The 17,495-nt window shown below is 37.6% G+C and overlaps 1 protein-coding gene and 1 pseudogene across 1 annotated transcript; both read left to right on the top strand.

The window, feature by feature from the left end:
• The first annotated feature begins 486 nt into the window (after nucleotides 1–486).
• Nucleotides 487–6,107, top strand: LOC101291820 (annotated as a pseudogene).
• A 2,012-nt stretch (nucleotides 6,108–8,119) lies between these two features.
• LOC101309146 lies at nucleotides 8,120–9,181 on the top strand. Its single transcript, XM_004297104.1, has one exon. The coding sequence runs from the start codon at nucleotides 8,250–8,252 to the stop codon at nucleotides 9,048–9,050; it is 801 nt and encodes a 266-aa protein (XP_004297152.1). The 5' UTR covers nucleotides 8,120–8,249; the 3' UTR covers nucleotides 9,051–9,181.
• The last annotated feature ends 8,314 nt before the right edge of the window (nucleotides 9,182–17,495 follow it).

Genomic DNA, 17,495 nt, shown 5'->3' with positions numbered 1-17,495 from the left:
GACATATATAAGTTGCTTTGAACGATTTTGGACTGACGAACAATCAAATCCTTATCTTGCTGTTGTACGAATCTACAAACGAAATCAATGCACTAACTGAGAAAAACAATGCTATAAGTGTACCCTTTCTCACTCGTATACTTGGACCACTACTGAATCTCCCCTCAAAGCTTCCTCTGCTTCATATAAATGGCCTTCAAGCGTTGGAGGCTCATGCCTTATCCATGGTTGATCGTTTTGGTCATCTGCTTCTACAAGTTGACAGTTGAGTGACAAATTATCGAAGAAAGAGGTCGAGCACTCAGTTATCGTGTTCTCAAACTCCACCTCTTCTTCCCGGTGCAAGAGACGTATACCACACTTCTCAACTCTCAAGCCTCTGCAACTGACATAGATTATGGCCTCTACATCACTTACGTACCACATTGAGCTCTGTTAGCAAAAGAGGGGGTATGCAGGTTAGCCAATTGAATATACCAAGACGTAATGACTTGTATGTCTCTTTTGTTATGGAACACATGGGGATATGATTCAAGCAGTAGTACGTTGTCCTTGGCTCGCTTGACCGACCGTAGGGAGGTAGTTACACTTTCGTCATGAACTTCGAAAAGAAACACATATAATGATTTATAACACTCGATCACATTTCAAATTATTTGGTATTAAAACCTAATCGTTCAAACACTCTTTTACTTGGACAAAAAAATTCTAAAAGTGCAGTTGGTGAGGAGAACTCATGTATGTGGAGGTTTGCGGCCCGGGTCGAGGAGGCAAATACATAAGTCGGTTTGAACGATTGTGGACTTACGAACAATCAAATCCACATCTTGTTGTTCGATCTATTAATCTGCAAACAAATCCAAATCAAAAGTGTTTGACTTGAAATGGTTTGATTCACTAACAGAGAAAAACAATGATAGAAGCGTAGTTGGTGAAAAAAACTTACCAACCGACTCGATAGCCACTTTGGACTGTTTAGCAATCATAGAACATGCACAGCTAAGATATTCGTTAGCATTACTACTGATGAAGACAATGCGTATCCCTATAGTTAAAAAATAAACAATGCAGTAGAACTAAGAAATGGCTCATGAAGTACTGAAGGAAAAAAAAAGTACTGAATAAAAGCAATATCGTTTTTGTGGTCAGTCCAGGTTACACGATATATCGGTACCGATATCTAGTGTAACTGTCACACAAGCCAGTCCAGCACACTAGATTTCGGTACCGCCATCTGGTAGTGTTTAAGTCCATTACAGGTTGCACTAGATATCCGTACCGATATCTAGTGGGGTTTAACTCCGTTACAGTTTGCCCTAAATATCGGTACCGATATCTGGTGGAGTGTAACTCCGTTGCACGTTGCATTATCGGCACCGGTATCTACTGTAACATGTACTTTCACACAAGCCCGTAATTAGAAAATAAACAACGGCTTTCCCTGAAATTAGAAAACAACAATTGCAGTAAAAATAAGAAATAGGTACTGAAGTAATGAAAAATAAATAAAGTGAAAAAAGTAACATCCATCATGAAACTTACTGTCACACAAGCCCAGTACTCGTTACACGAGATATCGGTACCGATATCTTTTAGAGTTTAACTCCGGTGCAGGTTGCACCAGACAATTTAGGTAACTAAATTTCCAACTCTATCAATTATCTCCTCATCTTGGTGCAAATTGTTTGCTACAAAATTTAGGACAGTCAAGTAATTTCAAACGTTACCAGAGTTAAAGTCGTTATCGAAGAGTTTGGTTTCCCCAAAATTTTCTCCTAATCTGGGAAACTCCAAAAGAAATAGCTCATGAAGTACTGAAGGAAAAAAAATACTGAATAAAAGCAATATCGATTTTGTGGTCAGTCCGGGTTACACCAGATATCGGTACCGATATCTAGTGTAACTGTCACACAAGCCAGTCCAGCACACTAGATTTCGGTACCGATATCTGGTGGAGTTTAAGTCCGTTACAGGTTGCACAAGATATCGGTACCGATATCTGATGGAGTCTAATTCCGTTGCACGTTGCACGTTGCACTAGATATTGGTACCGGTATCTAATGTAACATGTACTTTCACACAAGCCCGTAATTAGAAAATAAACAACGTCTTTCCCTGAAATTATAAAACAACATTTGCAGTAAAAATAAGAAATAGGTACTGAACTAATGAAAAATAAATAAATAAATAAAGTGAAAAAAAGTAACATCCATCATGAAACTTACTGTCACACAAGCCCAGTACTCGTTACACGAGATATCGGTACCGATATCTTTTAGAGTTTAACTCCGGTGCAGGTTGCACCCGATAATTTAGGTAACTAAATTTCCAACTCTATCAATTATCTCCTCATCTTGGTGCAAATTGTTTGCTACAAAATTTAGGGCAGTCAAGTGATGTCAAAAGTTACCAGAATTAAAGTCGATGTCGAAGAGTTTGGTTTCCCTAAAATTTTCTCCTAATCGACGAGGAGGTTTGCGGCTGAGGCCGAGGAGACATATATAAGTTGCTTTGAACGATTTTGGACTGACGAACAATCAAATCCTTATCTTGCTGTTGTACGAATCTACAAACGAAATCAATGCACTAACTGAGAAAAACAATGCTATAAGTGTACCCTTTCTCACTCGTATACTTGGACCACTACTGAATCTCCCCTCAAAGCTTCCTCTGCTTCATATAAATGGCCTTCAAGCGTTGGAGGCTCATGCCTTATCCATGGTTGATCGTTTTGGTCATCTGCTTCTACAAGTTGACAGTTGAGTGACAAATTATCGAAGAAAGAGGTCGAGCACTCAGTTATCGTGTTCTCAAACTCCACCTCTTCTTCCCGGTGCAAGAGACGTATACCACACTTCTCAACTCTCAAGCCTTTGCAACTGACTTAGAATATGGCCTCTACATCATTTACGTACCACATTGAGCCCTGTTAGCAAAAGAGGGGTTATGCAGGTTAGCCAATTGAATATACCAAGATGTAATGACTTGTATGTCTCTTTTGTTATGGAACACATGGGGATATAATTCAAGCAGTAGTACGTTGTCCTTGGCTCGCTTGACCGACCATAGGGAGGTAGTTACACTCTCGTCATGAACTTCGAAAGAAACACATATATCAATTTCACTAGAATCATAACGTTCCAAGAGAGCCTATAAAAGAGGCAAATAATGATTTATAACACTCGATCACATTTCAAATTATTTGGTATTAAAACCTAATCGTTCAAACACTCTTTTACTTGGACAAAAAAAATTCTAAAAGTGCAGTTGGTGAGGAGAACTCACGTATGTGGAGGTTTGCGGCCGGGGTCGAGCAGACAAATATATAAGTCGGTATGAACGATTGTGGACATACGAACAATCAAATCCACATCTTGTTGTTCTATTACTCTGCAAACAAATTCAAAAGTGTTTGACTTGAAAGGGTCTGATTCACTAACAGAGAAAAACAATGATAGAAGCGTAGGTGGTGAAAAAAACTTACCAACCGACTTGATAGCCACTTTGGATTGTTTAGCAATCATAGAACATGCACAGCTAAGATATTCGTTAGAATTACTACTGATGAAGACAATGCGTATCCCTATAGTTAAAAAATAAACAATGCAGTAGAACTAAGAAATAACGAAAGAAGTACTGAAGGAAAAAAAAAATAATGAATAAAAGCAAGGGTGCGGCTATTTCCACCCCACTATATGCTCAGTTCACCCCACGTCTAATTTTTTACCTTTAAAATTCCAATTCTGCCATTAAAATTTTGTGAAAATCTAGTTTTTATTTTCTTTCTTTTAACTTACAATTACAAAAATGATAATATTTCATCAATATAATTGACGCATACCTCCATTCTTCTCAAACCACATCCTATATTCTCCTCGATCTCTTTCTTGAGTTTTTTCTTTACGATTATGAATATTATATATATATATGAAATACTACGTTTGAAACCATAAATAAAATAAAAATAAGAACTAACAATCTCATATATCACACTGTATAACCACCATGTTGAAGATTGAAGTGATTCTCAAATCTGATTTGAAAAATGTAGAGATTTTGTTTTTTTTGTTTTTTTTTTTCCAATGTAAAGATGTAGAGAATTGATGTTGTTTGGATTTTATTTTAATATTATATTTTCACAAAAATTCTTGATTGTGGGGTCAGTATTGGAATATTTAGTTTAAAATTGAAATATGGGGTGAAGAAAGCATTTGGTGGGGTGGCAATAGCCGCACCCTAAAAGCAATATCGTTTTTCTAGTAGTCCAGCACACTAGATTTCGGTACCGATATCTGGTAGTGTTTTGGTCGGTTACTGGTTGCACTAGATCTCGGTACCGATATCTCTAGTGTTTAACTCCGTTACAGTAGTGCAACTCCGTTGCAGGTTGCACAAGATATCGGTACCAGTATCTAGTGTAACATGTACTTTCACACAAGCCCGTAATTAGAAAATAAACAATGTCTATCCCTGAAATTATAAAACAAAATTTGCAGTAAAAATAAGAAATAGGTACTGAAGTAATGAAAAATAAATAAATAAATAATGTGAAAGAAAGTAACTAGATATCGGTACCGATATCTGCTAGAGTTTAACTTCGGTGCAGGTTGCACTAGATAATTTAGGTAACTAAATTTCCAACTCTATCAATTATCTCCTCATCTTGTGCAAATTGCTTGCTACAAAATTTAGGGCAGTCAAGTGATTTCAAAAGTTACCAGAATTAAGGTCGATATCAAAGAGTTATGGAACACATGGGGATATGATTCAAGCAGTAGTACGTTATCCTTGGCTCCCAAGTGACAGAGAAGCTTGACCGACCGTAGGGAGGTAGTTACACTCTCGTCATGAACTTCGAAAGAAACACATATATCAATTTCACTAGAATCATAATGTTCCAAGAGAGCCGTTAAAAGAGGCAAATAATGATTTATAACACTCGATCAGATTTCAAATTATTTGATATTAAAACCTAATCGTTCAAACACTCTTTTACTTAGACAAAACAATTCTAAAAGTGTAGTTGGTGTGGAGAACTCACGTATGTGGAGGTTTGCGGCTGGGGTCGAGGAGACAAATATATAAGTTGGTTTGAATGATTTTGGACTTACGAACAATATCGGTACGGATATCTGGTAGAGTTTAATTCCAGTGCAGGTTGCACCAAATAAATTATGGTAAGTCAATTTCCAACTCTATCAATTATTTTCTCATCTGGGTGTAAATTGTTTGCTATAAAATTTAGAGTAGTCAAATGATTTCAAAGTTTACCATAATTAAGGTTGATATCGAAGGTTTGGTTTTCCCAAAATTTTCTCCTAAACTACGAAACTGCAAAAGAATTGAAATTTCACATGTACCGTTAGATTAATTTGAGTTTCAAATTTCACATGTACGTACTTGGTCTAATTCCCACTTTCTTATCGACTGCTTTCGTTTGAACTAATTATTTAAGTTAACGGCTAGTCAAATATAGAATGTAGTTGAAGCTGCTGCGAGGATACCCAAAGTGGTAGTGGTGGTGTGCTTGTTGAGAGGAAACAAGGTGTTGTTGGGGCGGCGCAGCTCCTCTCTCGGTGATTCTATGTTTTCCCTCCCCGGAGGTCACCTCGAGTTTGGTAATTTATTGCTTAACTATCTAAGCCGTACATGCAGATTTAACAATCAAATGATTCACATAATTAAACGGTTTTAAATTTGGCTAAACTTATATGCATGATCGATCGTTTAAGCTTCTAGAAATGAATCTGATTATTTTGTGTGTATCGATCCGAAGAGAATGCATGAGAATAATACGAGTCTTTTGACTTATTTGGATATGTACTTGCAGGTGAGAGCTTTGAGGAGTGTGCAATAAGAGAAGTGAAGGAAGAAACTGGTTTAGACATTGATAAGTTAGAGTTTATAGACGTCACAAACAACCTGTTCTCCGAGGAAGGCAAACCATATACCATTACGTGGTAGTTTCTATGCATCAACATCCCCAGAATGTTGAGCCAGACTTCTGCGATGGTTGGGGATGGTATGAGCGGAACAACTTCCCCAAGCCACTGTTTTCGCCCTTGGAAAAAGCAGTTCAGGCTGGATTTAATCCTTTCCCTGTTTAATCTTTAGCTATGTGTGCTCGTATATAAATATAGTCCTAAGTTACATACACCTTGATCAAATAAGAAACGTACTAATTCCGAAACTTATTTTAAAAGATTAATTGTGCTCAAATTTAAGATTCCGTAGGGTACGTGTATCGGTGTATGTACGTAGATACGCATGTTACTATAATTTCGATTGCGATATGCTATAAAAGAAAGTTTGCGGAGAAATCCAGTTTAAGCAATTGAAACATACAAACTCGAAGCCAAAGGCACATGACATTTACAAAGTAAATTGTACAATACAAATTAACCTTTGAATGATTCTGAAAATTTGAAATGTTAAACTTTTTGGTTTGAAAAAACACTACTCAGAAGATGGGCTTCTGACTATCAAATCTAGAAAATGGGGAGTGCCTAATGTGATGGGTTTTAGTTAGACTTTTGGGAAGCTTGATGAGCTCGGCTGAACAGTTTGATGAATTTGATGAAGTTTGGTTTTCACTTTTTCAATCTGATGATTACTAAATGCACTGGAATGGCTTTCGATAGACAAAAATTTTTTCACACGAGATGGTGGAAGTATGCGATGCAATCTTAATTATTTATTTATTTTTGTTTCAGATACACAAACAAAGAACTTAGACGAAATGAGTCTCATATTCACCGGTGCAAAATGATTTGTTTCTAGGCTATCCAAATCACACTAATGGTCGATGCTACGTTGTAACAAACACTGAATAGATATATACGTACGGAGTGGTTGCATCTAATAATCTGTTACAGGATCACTTCAAGTTGTTGCATGTATGGATCATAGTTAGTTGATCCGTGATATTTGGTTGGTCCAGATCCTCAAATAATAAATTGGCCTCCCAACTATTTCTGTGTATATTGGTGGACTCGGAATGCAATCGCACACTGCAAATTCAACCAGATTTGGCAATAAATAATAGACTGCTCCACACCACATGTGGAGCATATGCAGCAGCAGCAGCAGCAGCTGGGTCGCCATTAGTCTGAGACAACATTCCAATACTTAGGCTTCTTCTTCTCTAGGGATTCACCAAGTTCTGAGTAGTATTCAGACATAAGTGGATGATAATGAACTCTACCCAAATATTTCAATAAAAAAGAAAAAGAAAAAGGAACTCTACCCAAATAGCACATTCTCTTCATTGTAAGAGTTTATTGGCTCAATGGTATTAGCCATCATCATTAGATCCCCAATAGGCATAAAATGTGCCGGTGTGGATGTGTAGACTCTGAAATGGCGACCTTTATTGTTGAAAATAAATGTACAAATGATGTATAAGTGTCTGCGACAATAAGAAACGGAAAAGTATAACAATTTAGAATTTTAGAACAATTTTTATGTTCTATTAATTAGACATTATTAGACAGCAGAGAAACTATTAGTGACACTAGTGCCTGTGCTGCCTGTGCATCATAGCTGCAAGTATCAGTCCAATCATTTTCTCAAAGCAGTAAACAAGATGGGGATGCAAAAACATTATGGTGGCTAATGGGGGCTCCTGGGTTTAAGTGCAATGTTGCTAATAGCAGAGGCATGATTAGACTAGGGCCGAGAACCTTGTAGAAGGCCGATGGTTCTGGTAGGCAGGCTGGTCGAACTCAGTACGGTCGGTGTGGGCTTTCCCTGTCCTTGGAGATGTCTCCGATGCAAACCCAGTCAAGCCTCACATACACATCCCCCTTATTTTCCGCAAGCCCCCCTCTCTAGTACTGATATAAGACACTAGGCTTTGTCTCCATTTTTACACCAAAACCTCTTTCACATCCTTCCCCAGATTCACTTTTCACCTATAGTTGTCTCTAGCTTCTTGTTACGGTTAGGTGGTGGCTGCTCACCTTCTTTTTTGTTTTGCCATGGGGGACTCTCTTTCTCTCGGCCATTCTATAATGCCCCCAATGACAAAAATGTCAAAAAGAGTGTCACAGTTTTCGACTAAAGCACCCATTATAAGATATAACTCCTACAATATATAGAACCTAACACAAACCAAACCTCCCCACATCTTTTACTCTTTTAAGTTCTCTCCGTTCCTCTTCTGATCCATAGTCACAGCAAGTTCAACCACATTTCTCTGTGACTTTCTTCTTCTAGTTATACTTCTGCTCTGTGTTTACTTCCCCAAAATGAGGACAATCATGGCAGCCAAGACCCCTCATGACTCCTCCTTCTCATTTTCCAGAAGGTACTTCTGGAAAAAGAAGGTCGACGATGATGAAGACGACGATCACGAAGTCCTCAACTTCAGCTCCTACTCACACTTCTCCGAGGAAGAGAAAGAAGAGGAGCTGGCCCGGAACATCCATATGTCAACAGCAACCGATCAGATTGTTGCATCAGTCTTACCTGAAGTGCCACGCAAAAAATACTCACTGGTCTCAGTCTCTAAGCTCCGGTCAGCTCTTTTCGGCAAGAGCCGTGCTGGCTCTCGCTCCGGTTTAATGGGCACGCTTTTCGGGTATCGCCGCGGCCATGTTCACTTGGCATTTCAGGAGGATCCCAAGCTGAACCCTACGTTTCTCATCGAGCTGGCTACGCCAACTAGTGTTCTGGTTCGAGAAATGGCTTCAGGGTTGGTCAGAATTGCGTTGGAGTGTGAGAAGAAGACTGATCATAAGAAGAAGGGGCTGAAGTTGCTGGAGGAGCCGCTGTGGAGGACTTACTGCAATGGCAAGAAGTGTGGTTTCGCTATGAGGCGAGATTGTGGTCCAGAGGAGTGGAAGGTGCTGAAAGCCCTGGAGCCGGTTTCAATGGGGGCTGGGGTTTTACCTGGGAATGAAGATGGAGCAGGATCTGAAGGTGAGCTCATGTACATGAGAGCCAAGTTTGAGAGAGTTGTGGGGTCTAAGGACTCAGAGGCCTTCTACATGATGAACCCAGATGGTTCTGCTGGTCCTGAACTCAGTGTTTACTTGCTTAGAGTCTAGTTTGGCTATGAAGAGCAACAACATCATCATCCACTCTACTTGTTAAGTCATGGAGCACTGGAAAGTTGGAGGTTCAGTTTGTCCTTGATTGTGTCCCTCTTTTTTGTTCATTTTGGAGCTAATTAATGATTATGGGGTTTGAGAGTTGTAATCATGCTTCAAATTTTGGATTGTGGGGGGTTAGATATGGGATTTAGGTAAGGGAGTGGGATAATGTATGTATAGGTTTTCTTCCTCCTTTTCTAGCTGAAATGTGGAGAATGTTGAATGGTTATTATTGTGGGAATGAAGTTCATGGTATTTGAAATTTGAATGTCTTATTTTCTGTTCTCCTAATGCAAAAACCAATTTTCATGTTATGCTTGGAAATTTAGAATTTCAACCTCATACGGTTCACATTCAAAACTAATTGACAATGGGTGAAAAGACTCAAATCTTTATAAACCAAATGTCTCATTTTACCGATGTGAGATTTATATCTCAACACATCCCCGCACGTGTGAAGAATTTTTAAACCTAACACGTGGACAACATTTAGGGTGACGTAGAGTTCGTGTGGCCGTTACGTATTTATACGTGAACGTGGATAACCTGCTCTGATACCATGATAAAGTAATCTAGGGTTCATATCCAAAACCAATTGATAATGGATGGAGAAACTCAAACCCTAATAAACCACATACAAAGTCTTACTTTCCCGATATGAGATTTATATCTCAACACAACCATTGTAAATTAGCTGGTTGGTACTCATGTTGAGTGAGAGCTTTGAGCATTTGTGTATGCAGGTGTATATGAAGATGAATTTGTATTTTTTTATACATTTAATTGCCTAAAAGCAGAAAGGTAAGATCATGATGTAGAAACAATGCTTCTGTTTTCACTACTACTTGGAAAATGTTATCCTGCCAGCAATGTAGAACTGTTTTTCACACTTCAAACAATTCTTTGTAATTACTTGAATGAAAGCTTTGCTTTCTTTGAAGATCATGATCAAGTGGCATACATATCCCAAGAACTCTTATTAGTTTATCAAACTAATATTTTGTAGATGAACTTAAAGCTACTTGCTGACCTTTTTATTTTGTTTTAAGTGCGATTAATATAGGTACTAGTTAGGTTAACAATCTCTCTCTCTCTCTCTGACATCGGAAACTCGATCGAAGAAGAAAATGAGAATGTGGATTCAGAGGTTGTTGGTTACAGCAGGGGCAAACAAATCCATTGGGATTCCCTCCCCATAGTCCAAATGGTCCGGGCTTGCTGTTTGGTTTCGATCAACTCCATTTTTTTTTTCAAATTTTTTCAAAAGACTCTGTACCATAGCTCGTCTCATATTGAAAAATGTCACACCTCTCTGATCACCATGACTGTAAAGTTAGGTTAGTGTCATACCAGCTAAGAATCGAGCAAGCCAAAGCTCACTTCTTTCACCAGAGTTCATAAATCATGGAGTAAAGTAAAGTTGCTTAGCATATATAGCAACCCGATCATAGACTCATGAGTAGTCATTTCATGTGTAAAAACTTTGAAGGAAATACGTTCTCATTTCGATTCAGAGTGTTTGTATTGAGAACCTCTTACCATTTAGATCCATAACCAATTGAAAAGGGAAACAGGGTTTCCTTTGGAGACAAAAACAGATCGAACCCCGTTTCCAATATCCAAACAAATCAGAACAGAACAATGCTCTCTTGGTATTTAACTTTTGTTCTTACATGCGAAGCATGCACAATGTTTCTTAAGTTCAATGGGTTTGTCAACTCGATAATGCTTTAAGTATTGGATAGATCATGTTGGATTTTGAGGTTTTTCAAATTTGTCTGCTGCCTCGTTTTTGGTTTGGGAAAAAGCACTCGATCCTTGGCTTCGTTCCAACTTAGCGACTGAGATATATATATATATATATATATATATATATATATATATATATATATATATGAAATACAAGTCACATGCTACATCTAAACCAGCGCTTTCATATTATAAGAGATGCGATGGATTTGATCACAGTATCACTTAATCCATATATTCCAACTTATGATGAATACATAATAAGTATGTGGATTGTATTCTACGTTGAAAAGTTAGAGCGCAATATTGTTTATATAAGAATTTAGGCCTCTCCGAACTCTATCAGTCAATTATGGTCACGGGATCACGTGATGAATTAATAGAAAAGATTTAGAAACTTTGATTATAATACTCAATAATAATCCAATTAGTTTTCGTGTGATATTCATCAATTTAGTATTATGATCTCAGGACCTCATTATCAATTGGTTTGGTTGTGATACTAATCTATTCTGAATTGAACTCAGAACCTGTTACTTATAAAGAATAAACTATCAAACGGTACTGGGCAAATTTTGAAAATTCCTCTTCAGCCTATATGCGCTTTCCTAGCTTTTAGTCGTTGTGATTCAAAACAATGCTTTCCTACCATATGGACTATTCTCTTATGATAGAGCTGGGCCAGCATGCAGCATGGACTTCATTTAGTCATTGTGATTCAAAACAGTCCGTCTCGTTCGGGCTTAACTTAATTGGATCGAGCCCATTTACTCTAACCCAAAGTCCAGAGAGAGAGACCCATTTTCTTTCCCCTTTCCTTCTGGATTACCTTTTGCAGGGAACCAAAAATGAGGATGTGTTTTCATGACTTCATCCCCAAATAATGAAACCACAACGTGGATTACTTCAAGGACCAAGTCTATTTTCGATTATGAAGAAATGGCAAATGGCGATAGCTGCTTTGCCTTGCTAGTTTGCTTGTTCCAGTTTTTGGTAATAGCCAACTGTGCCTAATCATTCACAGTAGTACGTCCTCCCACTGCAGCTCAGTAGCAGCTAGCATTGTAGCAGCTGGCTCCTCCTTCACTCCCACATTGAATCAGAGACTGTGTCAAGGCTCCGATATATCGAATATTCTGACCACCGACTCCTTTCTTCTCTTCTCCAATGTAATCTAATCCCATCTAGCCCATATAAAAACATTCCAGATTGAATTTCTGATATTATTTAGGTTAATCACGTACAGCTAGCACATACACGACTGTTTCTCTTTCACATTTCAACTTTGTTGAGATGAGATTTGCAGTAAACTACGTATGTATTTGACTTTCCCTCTTCAACACGTAGAGTCATGGACTCTTGGCGTGTACAAAGTTGAAACTTGAATGTCATCCTCCAGTTGAATCAAAGTCTTTGTTCCAACAGTAAGAAAATTAAAAGACTAGTACTACTTATTACTTAAAGCACAATTTGTATAGAAGAGACTGACATATATATTTCAGGTCTTTCCAAGTGTAGACTTTCCATTTTTCCTGAGTTTCCTAACTCGCATGCTTAGCTGAGATGAAAAAGATAGAAATCCTAAACAAGAACAAAGCAGAAACAATAATGTATATATGTGTTTGAGGTTAAAAGTCATGGACTCATGGCATGAAGTTGCAGTTGCTAAACTTGCTATAAAAGAATCAGGTATTTTGCATATTTCTATTAGCTCTAATTTTCTAAACCAGAATGGCCCTTTTGCTGTCCTTCATGTTCTCCAAGTCAAAAGGTTGTAGCTTCATTGTGCTAAAAAATTTGCATAATTCTTTAAACAAAAGGAAAAGAGAAGTCCTAGTACTGCTCCTCTTTTGCACAATCCAACATGCATGAAACATTCTACCATTTTTTCATGGTTAAGATGAGTATGAACCAATAATGTCAAAGCCAAAACAGAAGCTTTTGCTTTTGATTATGTCAACTCTAACCAAAGCTAGCTCGTGGCTTTGATTGAGATTCAAGAAAGGGAAACCACAACCAAAACCGTACAACAAATTCCTCCCAATGGGAGACTACATGTGAATTTCGCCTCCATTAAAATAAGAATGTATGGAAATGGTCAATGAGAATTGTTTGCTGGAATTTAGTTTCCAGATTTGAAGTTCCTGAGATTTGGTTTACGCGTCCAAGTTCGAGAACCTCACATATTTCCATGTTCCATTTTGCAAATCACAAGTTCAGGAGTTGTACATACTATAGATTAATCGTGTCGATTCTTACTTCTTGATTAGCTAGGGAGCTCCAAATTTCCAATCCAAGATAGGAAATCAAAACCAGAACTTTACCGATTTGGAAATCGGCATCGATCATAACTTTTCCAATAACAACTACTGCAAAATTATATGATTTGCTGTCTTGAGTTTAGCTCAATCTCAATCATGAAAGAAGCGGATTAGAACTTGATATCACATCCAAAGAGCAAGGGATGGGATTTCAAACCTTGATGAAAGCTTATCTTGCACTCCATCAAGGTCAAATCTTCAAGTTTGCATCCCGTACACTAACTAGTTTAATCAAATGATCACTTGTTTTCAAAGGAATGTAGTCCTGTAATTGGAATTATTTAGTACCTATATATTTGATCATGGACCTCATGATCAAGGTGGCATTTGCTCTGCTCTATGATATTATTTCAGATTTTCAGTTAACATCAACAATATGGGTTCCTTATATCAGGGTAGATTTGGTTTTACTTGGTAAACCTAACAAAATTTAAATGGAAAGTTTGACAACTTGAGATGCTTTTCTTTAAGAGAAAATTTTATCAAAATCTGAGAGAAAATGAGGACAAGAAAAGACCCTTGAGCTAATAATGTATCCATCATCATTCTATATCTCATCAGCTGGTCTCTTTCGATTACACCATCAAGTTCTTACATATTGAAACCGTGACAGATAATCAGAAAAATGAAATAAGAAGAAAAGAGATCAAATTTATAAACCATATGTGAAGAATCCAAAGTGCTTCATTCATGGTGGAAGGCTCAAAACTAGTGGGCTAATTCAGCCAAACTCTAGTCTAAACTAAAATCCAAAAAGTAAACCAGACTTTGGGGAGCCATTATTAATTAGAGGTAGAGGTCATTCTTTGATCTCAAATCATACTGCAAAGTCAAAACAAGAAAAGCTAGAAATGGTGGGAAGCTAGCTTGCAATTTGATCCCAATATGATGAAAACTTGTTCCACAGAGATTGTAAAATGCAAAATCAGATCATAATGAGACACAGAGGATCAAGAAACCGATCATATGATCGCAAATTGTAGCATTGATTTGAAAGGTACGCCAACTCTTTTCTATATTGAATTGAATAGAACATGTCAACAAGAAATCAAAGTTGTTTCTTTCTATACAGTATAATTGGAATTCTCACAATTCACAAACCTCAAAATGAAAGAAAAAAAGAATGATTATCTATATAATTTCATCTCCTTCATGATCTGATCCTGGCCAACTGAGGTTTCATGATCACATCGGATTCAAAAAGACTTTGCAACCCTTTTAACAAGATCAATAATGGAGTCGAGAAAAGAAGCCTACAAACAAAACAAAACAAGTAGATGAAGCAGCGCTACCAAATAATCAAGATCCCTTTGAATGTGATCGCTATCAGTTCGGAGGCGTAGAATTCACCACAGAGTTGTGTCTCTTGGAAGGACCAGAAGGAGGAATGGGAGTCCCTTTGGGGAAGAAGCTGAATATCTCCCCTCGAAGCCGAAAACCAGTCTTGTGTTTCCTCAGATTGAGCTCTTTGGTGTTCTCCATGTTCATGTAAACTCTCTGATCATGATCCACCAGTGTCTTGCCTTGCCTTGTAGCCGAACACGAACCAACTAACAGAAGAACTAGAAAAAGAATCGAAAGGTATTTCGATCTCGAACAGGAACAAGAACAAGAAGAACAAGGAGAAGAAGTCATTGGAGGCAGAGCAGGGCAGAGTATGTATGTATGTATGTGGGTTTGTTAGAGAAATGTGATGCAGGGTTTAAGGAGTTGATGGCTTATAATTTTAATTTTTACTGAGATTGTGTTGGGTTTTATATAAGCATGTGCATGGGAAAACAGGAAAGGGGTTAGGCACTTGGTTTGTAAAGACTGGGAAAAGAGAAGGGAGCTAGATATCAATGAAGTGAATGGCACGCTATATAGAATTTTCAATTTTCAATTCTAAATGTCAACCCTATAGAAAATTTATATAAATTTCGGTACGAAAGTGAGAATATAATAGAGGACGGCTCCAAGACTTGGCCTTTCTTGCCATCTTCACCTTCCCCATATTTTCTTAATTTCAAGTCAAATTCTTTGAAGGACTATTACTATTTCCTGGAAAATATATATGCATCTGCTACTGCTCTGCGTGTGGAAAACACCATCAAATTAGGGACCCTTTTCTTTGAAACCAAAGATGAATAAGCTGTCTGCACTTGCTTCAACTGCGTTTCGGATCAGGTTGTTTGTTAGTGTGTGATCAATTCTCAAACTTTTAACAAGGATTTTCTGGTGCTTTGAATTTTCATTCCAATCTTTATTTTTCTGGTTTTTGGGACAGGAAGTAATCTTGTCGCGCACGCAGCAAAGTGTGTAGGAGGACTTCAGAGACGGCAAGCATCAGAACTCTCATTTCTTTATACGAACTATGACATCAAATTTAAAACTAAAATTTAGTGCTAATTAATCACATTACATAAATCATTTCCAAATCATTAAAATGATTTGTACATGGATGTAAACCCTAAGCATCACTCATTCAAAGTCATTAAGCTTTTTTAGGATAGACGAGTCATGATGATGAGGATGAGAGGATGATCTTTTGCGTGCGAAGGTCTGATAAGAAATCGAGCTCCTCTCAATTGGGGTCCCATATTAGCTTTTTTCTTTTAGCATGATATTGATGGACACCTGTTTTTGGTACATAATCTCAGTTCTAATTTCAGCTATATAAAAACCACCAATAAGAGCTAAGTAGACTTTTTCACTATCTGTTCAATCGTGCATGCATGTATGCATTTTCCAGTTTTTCCAGTCAATCAGACTTCAGTAATGGAGGTTTTCTTTTGAAATATGAGAAGAGTCCAATTATACACCTGAATTGACCAAAACAGCTGGTTATTTCCATGGAAATAATACAGCATAATCATGTACAAACTACAAGTATAACCAAGAAGCTAAAGCGTAATCTAAATCTAAATAGAATTCTTCATTATATTTGATATTGTGGTTGTGTTTAAGAGGATATTGTTCGGTAGTATAAAAGAAAAGACAGTTTTTCTAAATGAGGATTTATCATTGGCCTTTGATGTCTAAATTGAAACTGGGAAGGAAGCTTTGTGAGGTGAGCATGTGGCAAATGCCAACTGGGTTTGGTATGCAATGCAACTGGGTTTAATCACTTTGCCATGAATCAAAGGTCAATGTGATGCGCATGTCATTCTATAAAACTAAGTTGCTAGCAAAAGCTGACTAAGCTAGAAACCAATATTAGCCACCATATTGGATTCTGGTTTAGGTTTTGTTAATCCAAATCGAAGAAAAATGGGACAAATGGAAATAGGGATTTATAGAAAAGATATTCTAAATCGCAATGCCTGACCTGTTGAGACCGACATCCGGAGCAGGTGGTGTACGCTAATGGAAATGCAGGCCAAAACCGGAGATTATGGCTGAGGTGTTGTTCTTGATGTTTGACAAATGACAATTTAGAATTCTTGAGTGTGAAATATGGCGTAAGATATGGAGAAGAATTAGTGGAAAAAACAAGATCATTGTATAATATTCAAGGTCGTAACGATGGAAATGTAGGTAGAAACTTAGAATTTGGGACCAGTTGCTGCAGATATGGTTGAAACTTGAAATGGAGTTTAGGGTGTGAAACATACATTGGTTTGATATGGCTATCTTATGTGACATAGTGTCACACCATTTTCAGCACGAATTGGTTGTGCTTACAGTGACTGGAGATTACAGATCGAAACCAACGCTGTCAATGTGCTTCATGGCTTAAGTGATTAATATAAAGAGTCCACTTCAGTGCCTGTACTGTGCTGATCTTGGTTTTAATTTGATGTGTGATCTTGTTTGGTAATTAAAAGGGTGATCTGCTTACTCATTGAACAAATTGAAGGTCAGGTGTTTTCGACCAATTACCTAAGATAGAATTTGATAAGCAAATCAAGTTGTTTTGGGCTAAAATGTCATTAAAACTAGTATTATGTTGTCAAACTGCAGCTACCTACCAATATTCCAGGCAATTAAAGAACTACCTACTGATGTACCTAGAGGCTGATTTTTCAGCATATATAGCAATTGAGTTGGCAAATTAGCTCAGTGTAAACTCTGTTTCCATCTGATGGTGTAGTTTTTGCTAGTCAATTTAGCTAGAGAGGTGACATTAGGGGTGTTACTTCGAAACCGAAAACCGAAAAAAACCGCACCGAAAACCAAACCGTAATCGAAAAAACCGCAACCGAAAAATAAAAAACAGGGCCGAACCAGATCTGTTCGGTTCGGTTTTCGGTTTCGGCCTAGTCAAAACCGAACTGAACCGTTTGAACCGAAGTCAACGGTCAAACAGTAAAAAAAAAAAAAAAAACCCTAAGTTGACTAGTTCTTCTGT

Source organism: Fragaria vesca, linkage group LG4 (assembly GCF_000184155.1).
Source record: "Fragaria vesca subsp. vesca linkage group LG4, FraVesHawaii_1.0, whole genome shotgun sequence".
NCBI lineage: Eukaryota > Viridiplantae > Streptophyta > Magnoliopsida > Rosales > Rosaceae > Fragaria > Fragaria vesca.
The sequence above is the reverse complement of the archived record's forward strand: the minus strand, read 5'-3'. Positions and strand labels throughout refer to the sequence as shown.

What these genes read in the sequence shown, in the direction of transcription:
- LOC101309146 (XM_004297104.1), top strand. Translation starts at nt 8,250, where the DNA reads ATGAGGACAATCATGGCAGCCAAGACCCCTCATGACTCCTCCTTCTCA.